Genomic DNA, 12,845 nt, shown 5'->3' with positions numbered 1-12,845 from the left:
CCTCGTACAACAGTACATGAGCTTGCAGAAGAGTTAGGCACAAGCAAATCAAACATTGCCAAACACCTGAGTACGAGTGGAAACACTAAAAAGTTGGATAAGTGTGTTCCACATGAGTTGATTGAAGATCAACAAAATCGGCGTTATGAGACCTGTCAAGGTTCAAAAATTGAACGAATTGGTATTGGAGGTTCTGCTTCATCCACCTTATTGAACAATAAACATTTTCAAAACCAGGCAGTTGCAGAAGAAGCTCTCTAGGAGTTCATTGTCCTAACTGATTGTTTTGACGATCCTTAATCTACTCACTCGATTGAACATTTGTTCAATTGGAACTCAGTTAGTCTTTGACTTTGAATCTAAAATTTAATGTCAGGTTCAAGCTACAATTAGTCTCTCACTTTGAACTTCAGCCTTACTCATTTTAGTTCCAGTTACTGATCTATCATGGAATCTTCATCAAATTATTAACATCATAGTTACTCTAGCGTGCTTATGATTTTTTTTTCTGTAACTAGTTTATGTATGAAGATGCATTGCTTGCTGACACGTCTGAATTGGGAAAGCTCATCAAGTTGGTAAATGGATCAGCATTAATGTTTCTGAGGGCCCGGTTTTCTATAATAGGTGATGAAGGTTCTGATGTCACTGGAAAGTCTCCAACATTATATCATTAGAGTCAATACATCTTATTTAGAGGATCCTTGCCTTCAAGCAGTGTATCAGCAAATGTCTGCTTCACCGTTTACGCTACTCATATAGGGGAAGACCAAAAGAGGAAAAGATGACTTTTCCTATCATAGGGATAGCACAATGACCAGGAAAAGACAGCACATGTGTTGACACCTTCAATGAGACTGATAAATGTCTAAGCTAAAAATCTTTCTAGTGCTAAATGTATCTTAAGGGATGTTCAAGTCCCCAAAAAGTAAAGGTAAGATGGGCTTCAGTAAGACAAAGACCAGAACAATAGTGGTATAGATGAACAGATGGTTCACCACACAGTGAATTCTGCCATCACTGAGAAAGCCTCTACTGTATACGTTGGATCAGCCAGAAGAGTTTGAAATATGTACACCTTTACAGTCTCTGAGGCACTAGAAATGAAGCAACTGCTTCATAAGACATCCCAGAAGAAGCTGAGTCATGCTACTATCCTCCCTAATGCAATCATGAACTGGCCCATGTTAGAGCATATTCCACTCCTCAAGTCCCATTGTCAGGAGATGGCATCCGAGTGGATGGAAGCCTGGTCTCTCTACAACAAATAAGAAGATTGTATGAGACAAAGGGCCACTATTCCATTGAGATATAAGGAGAAGGTCTAGAATCTATGGGAGGAATTAACCAAAGCTGAATGGAATTTGATGAGGGTCCGAGGAAGGAGTTTTAGATTAAAAAAAATTAGTTTTCTTTTTCAAATAATCAGTATATATACATATATATGCCAGGATACAGGCTATAATGCGGGATATAAAATGTGCTCTGGGTTTTGGAGATTATTCGAAAGTAGGACCAACATTACAGTAGGGATACACTACTTATCAGTTTGGGTCTCCATTCGCTAGTCTCACATGAGGAAATTTACAAAACAAATAAAATCGTCAAAGAAAATACAACTTAGGAGAGCGAAATGTGGATGCTCAATCCCATGACGCCTCACATGCATACCACTCTCTCCGAAGGAAAAAAAAAGTATTTTAGTGTTATAAAAGCCCAACTAAGTAATCTAAATTAACTTTTGTAGCTCTCAACTGCTACCCATTAAATTTACTGTAACTAACAAGTTTTCTGACCCTACGCGAGCGTTTATATGCGATAAGATGTTCAATCAAGTTGTTTAAACTACCTTATTAAAAACTGAAGATACCTATGGGAAACTTCTAACAAAAGCACCTTAATTTTTATTTTTTATGTTTTTCACGAACATATTTTAATAATTTTATTTATAATTTTTTTATTCAATCAATTGAATATTAATTTTTGCATCAGTATTTCAACATTAATAATGAAAAATACTATAGCATATCTTACTAGCCCAACGCTAAAATCAGGGGTTCGATTTCTCTCTCGGTGGACTCAACAGTTAGCCCGATGTGCCTTTGCTATAAGAAAACACACACATACACAGTCACATCCCCAAGCGGTAGGTATCATACCTCAGTTTTCTTCTTTTTCTTTTACTTTGGAGAGCAGTCACCTACCCACAACTGTTTGTAACATTGAAAATACTGTAATTAATAAATCCGGAGCTCATTATTATGATGGGAACACAAAAACACAGTGATGGTTGAACTCTGTTTATATATTATAATTATTATACACTCTTCTAATTCTTGGAATACCTAAGTGTTGAAGGTATGGTCAGGTAGTTAAGGCACTCGTCTCGCAATCTGAGAGTCGTGAGTTCGAATCCCCGTCGTACCAAACATGCTTGTCCTTTTAGCCGTGGGAACGTTATAATGTGACGGTCAGTCCCACTATTCGTTGGTAAAAGATTAGCCCAAGAGTTGGAGGTGGGTGATAATGACTAGCAGCCTTCACTCTAATCTTACACTGCTAAATTAGGAACGGCTAGCACAGGTAACCCTCGTGTGTAGCTTTGCATGAAATTCCAAAAAACAAACAAACCTAGGTGTTTAATATGATGCAACGAGATTACTTTTTCTATTATTATTTATAATACCAATTATACATATATTTACTGAACAAATATATTTAATAATGCACACGAAACAAAATAAATGCCACAAGCAATAGCATAGCCAGAGCCTGTTAGATCAATACCTAAGTGAGAGATGTTCTGTGAGAAACTGAAGCATAAAAATGATTTATGATACTACGCCTAATATATTATTCGATATTACACAGCGACCAACTGTTCAATGATTATATTACACCAAATAAAAGTAATATTTAATGTTTCCTCTAAAATCTAATTTACAACCTGCATATTTGTCTGCAGGTTTATTTCATGTTTTTGTGTGTGTGTGTGTGTGTTCATAGTTTAGTTGACAATTTTGTTAGTGCACTACTAGGTAGCGTTGCACTTTCTCTAATTCCAAGTCATCAACCGTAGGGAGGCAAATGGTTGGGAATGAAAATTTTTGCTCAGTACTTTATTACCACTAATAATTATGTATCATTTTATAATAATCGTTTTTAATTTAACATCAGGTGTCCAGTTTAAACAAAATGATTTTAGTACTGTTATTTCTAATGCTACTTTATGCTAGAAAAGTTTGACACCAGTTTTAGCACAAGCTGTCCTCATGTTTCTTCTTGTAATAATATCCAATGTAATTTGAGTTAAGTTAGGATTATGTCTAATTTCAAGAAAGGCATTGGTCTGACATGTTGTATTTCAAGTTTAGGAAAATATAATTATTTTCAATTCTACTATCTCTTTTTTGGCAACTTGTTTAAAATAACTAAATATAATCAATGCCTTCTTTCTTAAATAGCAGTAAAGAAGCATTGTCGGCGATAGCAAATGATAACCAACATTAAGCGGAGTTTTGTTAAATGGTCTGGGTGAACTGTTGTGGAGTTATTATTTAAATCTAAACATTTTTGCATTACCAAAGATAGCATTAGTAGGATGACAATAATATATAACACAGTATTTACTTTTGTCTGTTTGAACGCAAAAATGCATAGGATAAAGTCATAATTTCTTCTGTAGCAGGACCAAAAAGAGGTTGAGAAATTGCAATCCAAGAAAATTTGACTCCATAATGTTATTTAATTACAACTATATCTTTCACAATCAGTGGCGAATATGATATATCTGAATTAGTCTTGATGTCTTGTTTGTTTGTTGTTAAAATACAAAGCTACACAATGAGCCATCTGTGTTATGCTCAGCACAAGCATCGAAATAAGGTTTCCAGCTTTATAAGCTTTCATGAGTTACCAATGAACCACTATGGTGGGCACATGATGTCATGTTCCACGCTAGTAATTATCCCAACTGTGAGCGGCACGCTGTGAGAGGGTGACATATGTGTGTTGACTACAAGCAATAAGGAGGGAAGGGGTTAAAAATGATTATTTCAATGTGTCACGCGTCAGAGACAATGACATTATAGCTCCAAGAAGTAGAACCAAACAAGAGGGAGCATTGCTAGCATTGCCATACAAGCAGAAGTTGTCCTGAGGAAGTGTTGCTAGAACCACGAAGTAGCACTAGAGGACACATTGATATGATGATCATGGAGAGATTATAGTAACAAGGTCTTAATAATAATAATTTATCCCAAAGTTGATTTTACATTTATAAGTAAATAACTAAATACGACTTATCAAAATAAACAGTGTTACTAAGAATAGTTTCATGTTTTATGTATGAGCTGAAATATTTACAGTACGTGATTTATTGATGATGAATTTCAACAATAAACAAACAAATAGAATAAAGTTGACTTGTTTCAAAAAACACAATCTTAAAAGGAGTGAAATTTATAAATAAATGTTCTTTACATTGTTGCTCATCACAGTTGTATCAAGAGCTTTAAATAATTGTCTTTTTTTCGTCAAAGTCCACACAGGCTGGTTCAATTACTCCAGAATACACAATGATGAGATAAATTATTATTCTTGTTTTGTCGTTACAATACTGTCTACGATAATTTCACTTTAAAACCATCACTATAACTGTTGATTACCACAACTGTTTTAAATAATTATCTTTTTTCCGTTAGAGTCCACACAGGCTAGTTCTATTATTTCAGCACACAGTTCACAAGACAAATTTTTCTTTTATGCTCTGTTATTACAATACAACCTTTGATAATTTCTCTTTTTATAATATGATCTTTATCCTCAATTGACAATCACTCAGTCTAGATCTAGCTCTCAAACTAAATATTCAATGCGTACTCATACCCTGATAGAAGTCTAGAATTCTACATATCACTAGATCTTATAACGCAATAATATTCAGTTGAAACAACGAGAAATTTCAGAAGGCTCTAGTGACATGATACAATAATATAACAATCACCAATTCACAACTACTGAACTGCACAATGTTTGATTCATGAACAGCTACGTAAACAAAATTATGATAAACTGTCACTTCTAAAAATAACGAAATTTAACATTCACGCTATATAAATTATCTAAATTATAACATTCATATCAAATTCAAACCAAAACAGTCATGTATATCTAACAAAAGTGTTTCTATAAACAGAGGATGATGAATTTATTTAGGATGTTTAACATGTCTCAACATGTGATTACATAATTAATGTCTATGTTTAACTATGTTCTAAAAGTTACAAGTAAAGCTACTATTTTAACTAAACAAGTATAATAATGCTGTTACATATATCAATGTTTATCATTCATACTATCTACCATTTGAACAAGGCAAATATTACAGCAAATAATTTACTTTACATATTTTATAACTATCCATCATGAAAGGATTTATCATACCATTGAACGAGAAAGCCGATTGTGTTTTTACAATTTAAAGTACTTATTATAGTTTTCGCTTCTATATGTAATTATACTTTTTGCATTTACTGACGATTTTCATTGCTATAACTAACACCAATTCATCCTGAAAAGGACGTTTATTTACTGCATTTGGCCTTATAAGTTGAATGATAAAGTTCAAAGAATTACTCTTGTAGAAAATATTTATTTAAAGCTTACTGCAATTATTAAATTGTTCAACATGGCGTATTTAATCTGTAAAGTGAAGCTAGTGAAAGAATAAGATTGTCGTTAAAATAATGGTTTTACTTCTAACTTAATAGAACATACAATTAAATTTAGACACTGATGACAAGTTGAGACACCCTACAGGGAGACTGTCATTTTCTGCATATAAAATCACTTTCCTTATAGTTAGATTTAAAAAATTATAACATGTGATAATTAAAAGAAAAATTAGACTGTTTATTGTAAACTGCACTTATGATTAAACTTATTAACAGTATTCAGAGACAACTGACTCTGTTACCATTCCTTGTATAATGAAATCTCATACGTTTCACATGTCTAAGTAAATAGTCAAAGTACAATTGAATGGATATTTAATTTAAAAAAAAAATATTCTAAGTCGACTTACACAGACTGAGCTTTTGACCAGTTGTTATAATACATGGTTGAAATGCGAAAATAGTACTTTATCATTTATAAACTAAGATCATTCGTGTTACATAACAAGTTTGTTATGGTGTACATAAACTGATTTTGAAAGATATGGAAATAGATTTCCTGATCTATCAATAAATGTAGATACATTTGAAAGTGTTATGTCTTGAACATATTGTTACAAACTAGTAATATATATGTATACTTGGGTTAGAGGTGTTAAAAATTTCAATTTTCAGACAAAATGTAAGAGTGGACTTTCTTTGAATTTTCTAACAATTAAGGTTATCGAATTTAACAATAATCTTTAAAACCACATAGTACATATATTGCAGAAGAAAGTTCAGTGCTCTAAAAATCCAAGGTTTTATGAATTTTGTATGTTTCGTAGAAACATAAATATAAAACATAAATGTTGCTATTTTAACTACTTTGTATAATATTAAGGTGATTGGTTAAACAGTAAGGCATTATTTATTTTATTTAGTTGTAGCAACTGTTTAAGTTGACGACTTTCAGATAGAAACAAAAAGAAGAACTGTCTTTTGTTCATTTCAGTCAGTAAGTTCTTGACAAAGATTTTCTGAAATAGTAATTATCTGAATTTTGGCAATCAGTTTATAAAGTTAAGCTTGATAAATAAACACCCCTCTCAGGATAATTAGATGTCAGTAATAAAAGTGAAAGCCATCAGGAAAAGCAAGGAATATGATTAGATATAGAAGTGAAAAAATTAATCAATACTTGTATATAGTAAAAACACAATCGTCTTTCTCGTTCAATATTTATGAAACATTAGGTATAATAAAATCTTTTTATGATGGATAATTATAAAAATATATAAAGTAAATTGTTTGCTACAATATTTGCCTCATTCAAACTTTAGGTAATATGTATGATAAAGAGTGACAGGTGTAACAGCGTTATGATACGTGTAACTTTTAGAACATAAGTAAATCTAGACATTGATGATATAATCACATGTTGAGAAATTTTGGGATACTCTATGATGAGCTCATCATTTTCCTGTATACTCTCATTGACATTGTCCGACTTTACTTAAAAACCAAAACTCTAAAATCAACGTTAGATTAAATTATTAGTTTTAAGACTTTGTTATTATAACGTAATTCTGCACGCTTTTCATACAACTTGTAGTGCAACTTCTTGGCACCAGCAGTACATTTTTTGAACAACTTCTGTTCTAGCAACGCACCTGCTTGTTCAACTTGGTCCTTGCTACGTAACATTATGACATCGTTATCCCTACTTTTTCCTTCCTTATTGTCTTGTGTTGCCCCCTGGTGGTGATCTGTTCTAGAAGCTCGGTAACTATTCACATTTATGGATTAGGTCTTACAATCATAGTTGATATATTTAACTAATCCCAGTTACTAACTTATCTAATGGCGTTGCTGATTGGATTTGCAATGCAATTAAAAAAAAAAAAAGAAGCCGAACATCTAGTGTCAAAATCAGTTTAAATGATACGTAACGAAATGTTACACTATTTTTTTAATATTCCTTAATGCGTTTGGTAAATCTTATTTTTCAAATTCTTAATCTCTGTCTTAGTGAGTTATTTTAAGGAGTGATGGCATTATTTTTTTCCTTTTCTTTAGGTATCATCTAAAGGGTTTGTGCATATTAAAAGGGAAAATAACAAATTCCAGTGTAAAAGAATGTTCCATGTTGAAACCGTGATTTCCAAAACAAAGGTGAAAATATAATAAAAGCAAATAACTTACTAAGCCTTTTCTGATCATACTCTCATGGAAATGTTTACGGCACACACCGCGATATTTATTATTTCATATGTGATGTTCTTGTCTGAGTTAGCTTGCCGCGTGTTGTTTAGTCATTCTCTATGCTTTAAAGTTATAAAACAAAACTCCAGTTGAATGTAGGACAGATAGGTCTTGATATAACAAAACTAAAAAGTTAAAGAGTAACTGTCAGGTAATATTGTGGTAAAGAGTTCTGTAGTTCAGCGTATTCTTTTTTTAATTAGGTGGTAAATACGGCACGAATAGCCCACACGAGTATAGGGAAATAATTTATCTCTTCAGTAACATTTGCTACAGTTTGCTTTCATTTTGACGCAAGATGTAGTCCTAACTTAGTTCACAAACAAATATCCGAACAATAAAACTCTGACACTACTTTAGCCCTAATACACTGATAAAATTTAACAAAATTTTCTCTGATTGATAACAGATGCCGACTATCTTACTGATTACCTCATAGAAGCAGTATCTCTTATTGAGTAACTTTACTCAATTAACAACTACTCGATGATTCACGCACCGAATACTTCACTCAGTTCTCAATTACTGCTCAAAAAATACCTCACTGAATTCGTTACTCGTATTCACAACTAACTTTCAAATACCTATATATATATTAATCGACGTTTCTCGATGTTAACGTTATAATCTCTAAAAAACATTCAAGTTATTTAAGCAGTTAAAATTGTAGCTTACAACAATATATTTTTCGTAGTTTCAGTTAATTTCCACTGTGAAAAAGATATGGGTTTATGTATCTACCGTCTGGTCCCCAGTGACACAGACTTACAACACCAGAAACTCGGTTTCGATACCTGTGGTGGGTAGAGTACAGCTAGTATTCTGTGGTTTTCTACAAACATCGTTAACCTATGACGCAGCTGAATGTGTTTGTTTGTTTAGAATTAAACACAAAGCTACGCAATGGGCTATCTGTGCTCTGCCTACTACGGGCATCGAAACTTGGTTTCTAGGGGTGTGAGTCCGCAAACACACCGTTGTGCCGCTGGGGGGCCAGCTGAGTGTGAATGACAGTTGATGTTGATTTTTATTACATTTAAGGTGAAATAACAAACCTTTGATCATTCTTTGTCAAAAGTACAGATGTGAATTTTTTTTATTTGAACCGTTTTTTCTTTCTTATAGTTTATGCGTATCCGTAAAATGCAGGAATATCAAGACATGACTATTGTTTCAGAACTTAGAATGGAGCCATCGTTCCTTAAGAACCAAAAATAAATGAATAAATAATATATAAATGTGAAATAAAATCTGTGTTTTTAATGGTAAAACCTTATGTCTTTCATAAATAAAAAACTATCTAGGTCTACATGTAATGCTAACGAATAAAAATATTATTTGTCCTTATTCTGATAATTTTTACTATTTAAATGTCATACAAATACTCGTAATTATCGTAAATAAGGTCACCTTGAACTATCTTTGTTTATTCTTCTCCAACAGATTGTCGTGTTTTTTTTTTTCTGCTATATTTGTATATTGATATCATTTCATACTTCTGCACACCTAGATACGATTCAAGTGCCTCTCACACTTATACTACAGGACCGGCATGGCCAGATGAGTTAAGGCGTGCGACTCGTAATTTGAGGGTCGCGGGTTCGCATCCCCTTCACACCAAACATGCTCCCCTTTTTAGCCGTGGGGCGTTAGAATGTGACGATCAATCCCACTATTCGTTGGTAAAAGAGTAGCCCAAGAGTTGGCGGTGGGTGGCGATGACTAACTGCCTTCCCTCTAGTCTTACACTGCTAAATTAGGGACGGCTAGCGCAGATAGCCCTCGAGTAGTTTTGCGCGAAATTAAAACAAACAAACAAAACAAACTTATACTATAAAGCCGAGAGTAACTGAATTAAAAATCCAAACTTAGGTAGATATGACCTAACGTTTAAGTAAATTAAATAACTCAATGCTTCTCTGAATATGTTCAGACAAGGTACTACAAACTGTTTTGTCTAATTGTTTCGATATGACGTTTCCCGAAACTTCAATGTCTATTATAAATTTTGTTACATTATGATCAGCTGAGTAGTTTGATAAATTACATTATTTATGGTAAAACATTTTTCATGAAGTACCCGTTATTTTCGAACCATCTTTATTTGTTTTTTATTAAGAGAATTACACATTAATACATATGGGGTTATGAATAAAATGATTTGTAATGGACTCGATGTGCTGCTGAAGAAGATTCACACTTTTAGCTTAAGAACTTATAAATGTGACACTTAATATCGCTACTTGATAAAAGTAACCGTATAAAAATTGAGTGGTGTGTCTAAAGTTTTCCTCTTCTGTTCTGCAGTTTAAAAGTAGATGTGAAAAAGTCTGAATCTTGAAGTTTCTGATCTAATTGCTTGTCTGATGTTTTGTATAAGGTGATTTTCAAGCTGGAAATACCAATAATATTATATTGGGGTGTGAAAACTAGAATAGATCATTCAGGTTTATCTTTTATTTTTTATCTGGAATTAGAAGAATACGGTGAGAAAACGTGATCTGTTTTTTATACGCTCTGTTAGTTGTTCATTTTATATGAAATCGACCATATTACATCCTACTTTAGTCTTATACACACTAACAACTTTATATCTGAAGTAATTAGATGGTAAACTCGATTATTACTTTCCGCTTTACAACAAGAAATGTCATCTAAATAAAGTAATTCGGCTGAAGTGAGGAAAACATTAACAGATTACTTCACCAGGAGGTTAAATTTGTACGAATATTTAGCGATTTTGATAAAAAGGACTAATTTCACACACTCAGTTAAGTTTTGTTACTGATTTAATTAAAATTTGATTTTGTGTGTATAAATAATTTCCTTTTGTAGCACTTCATTGATCCGATTATAAGGCGATCTCGAATACAAGACGATTTCCATTTTTCAGAAACCATGGAAAATAAGACAAATTGACTGCCATAACTCCCTTTTTTTAAGACCGCAAATTAAATACTATAACTGAACATCCTGTAGGCGGACTAGTTGCAAAAATCAGCGATGAACTTTGTTACATATTATAATTTATCTCGGACGAGTTTCTGATATATTATGTTACGTATTACGATATCAAATAACCGGAAATTTTATTTTGAATTTAGACGTAATTAAATGTTAATATGTATCAAATGTACGATATTTGCCAACAAGGTTGATACACACAGTTTTCTTTCTTAACACAAATATACTTTAATATAGATAACAAAAACAATACAATTTATAATAAAGATTATTACAAACAATTAATACAAATAATTATTTATATAGAAACATTTTACAAGTTCGCAAACAATACTCAGTTTATATCTTGTCTGAAATTTAATATTTTACCGACTGTCCAGGTACACGAGGCACAAATTACTTTTATGTTGATACACAGATATACTTCACTTGACAGGAATGTTAGCTAACTCTATTTTTGTTTGGCTTAACGCAGTTTAGAAGCTTACTTTTCACAGAGGAAGACAGATGTCTAATGTCCTCGTAGAAATATTAAGGTACATAGTTAAATCTCTGAAGTATAATGGTTCATAATGTTCGAAATCTATAAACGTTCCTGGTCAAATTCTGTAGTTTTCCCGATTAATAAACGTTAATTACAATTATGGCTTCCGGAGCTTATAGCATACTGACTGTAGCTGACAAACAATATACTTTATTACTGTCTCTCGGGTAGCTATTATATCGGCGTTTCCCAAAGTGTGATCCGCAACCCGGTACTGGTCTGTTAACAAAATGCCGACCCGCAGAAAACTAAAAAAATTAAATGAAATTAATTTAACCTTTTCACTACCAACTACCATTTTAAAACTTTCTCCAATACCTTGTTGTCTAAAAAAGAAAATGCAATTAACGCAGTAAATTTATTTATTCTAATAAAATTAATAGTTTCAGATACATTTTCACTTCATCTAACATGGATTTCTTAATTATTTCAACTGAGCTAATATAACAGAAAGGAAAAGTGAAAGCTTGTACTCAAGGCTATGATAGAATTCACAAGTTAACGGTTGTCTTCATACCTCTAGTTCCTCAAGAATTAAAGTGCTTCCATTTAATATAATTTAAAGAACCTAGGATTAAGTTTCACGGTGTTGATAACCTTGAGATTCTTGTAAAATGCCGTAAATTTAAACCTTAGCTAATACATGTTCTCTTGCTGAGTCCAAGTCGATCTTCCCCTGTGCAGACAGGTAAAAACAAAGAAGGAATTTTGTCCTTCATAAACGGACCATTTGTTCATCCAAGTTAACTAATTCTTCGACACTAAAGTTTTAGGTATTTTACTCCAAATGTGTTAAATTTACTAACTCTATTAGTGGAAATTGAGAGGCATGCTAGACCTTAATCTTACATCTGATAGCGCCAGGTGGCAGCAGACAAGCAGACAAGTCGCTGGTGGCTGGTGCTAGAAGCGTTAGTTTGTTTTGATAAGAGAGAGACAATTGTTTGTGTCTTAGTTTGTACTAATTAAATTTTTTTAAGTTGTTCATTTTCAAGAAACTCTTCTCCTATACGGATAGAAGACTGAAAAAACATGCATCACACAAGAAAGCCTCAAGTGATGTGCAAATACAGCCTAGTTCTAGTGAAACTGAAGTTAGTGAAAATAGTATACCTAATTATAAACGTTTAAGTGAGATGCAGCTTGGTAGCAAAGAAAAGAAAACAAAGAGCTATTGGACTTGAAAGTATTGTGATGAATCCATGAAGTATGGTTTTATAAGTGGTGGTAGCAATAATGATTTGCCACTCTGTGTTCTTTGATGTTCAACTTTATGATATGAGACTATGAAGCCATCGAAACGAAAATACCACTTGGATACCAGATATCTAGAATACTCGAGTAAGCCAAGGGATTTTTCTCATAAATAAGAACAATGAAACAATTTTTCCAAACAAATAATTTTACACACTTTTCTC

At 32.6% G+C, this 12,845-nt stretch overlaps 1 protein-coding gene across 3 annotated transcripts in view; it reads left to right on the top strand.

The window, feature by feature from the left end:
- LOC143223672 (uridine-cytidine kinase 2-B-like) overlaps nt 1–9,266 on the top strand; it is a 90,013-nt gene extending 80,747 nt beyond the window's left edge. The window contains exons 8-9 of one of the 3 annotated variants that reach the window (XM_076451925.1): nt 7,734–7,829; nt 9,045–9,266. In XM_076451925.1, coding sequence (XP_076308040.1) covers nt 7,734–7,829; nt 9,045–9,137 — 189 coding nt within the window. In that variant the 3' untranslated portion in view covers nt 9,138–9,266. Of the gene's footprint in view, nt 1–7,733; nt 7,830–9,044 lie in introns of those variants that run through there. The other 2 variants (XM_076451926.1, XM_076451940.1) reach the window with 2 other exon arrangements.
- Nucleotides 9,267–12,845: the final 3,579 nt, after the last annotated feature.

Source organism: Tachypleus tridentatus, chromosome 1, assembly GCF_004210375.1.
Source record: "Tachypleus tridentatus isolate NWPU-2018 chromosome 1, ASM421037v1, whole genome shotgun sequence".
Classification (NCBI taxonomy): domain Eukaryota; kingdom Metazoa; phylum Arthropoda; class Merostomata; order Xiphosura; family Limulidae; genus Tachypleus; species Tachypleus tridentatus.
The sequence above is the reverse complement of the archived record's forward strand: the minus strand, read 5'-3'. Positions and strand labels throughout refer to the sequence as shown.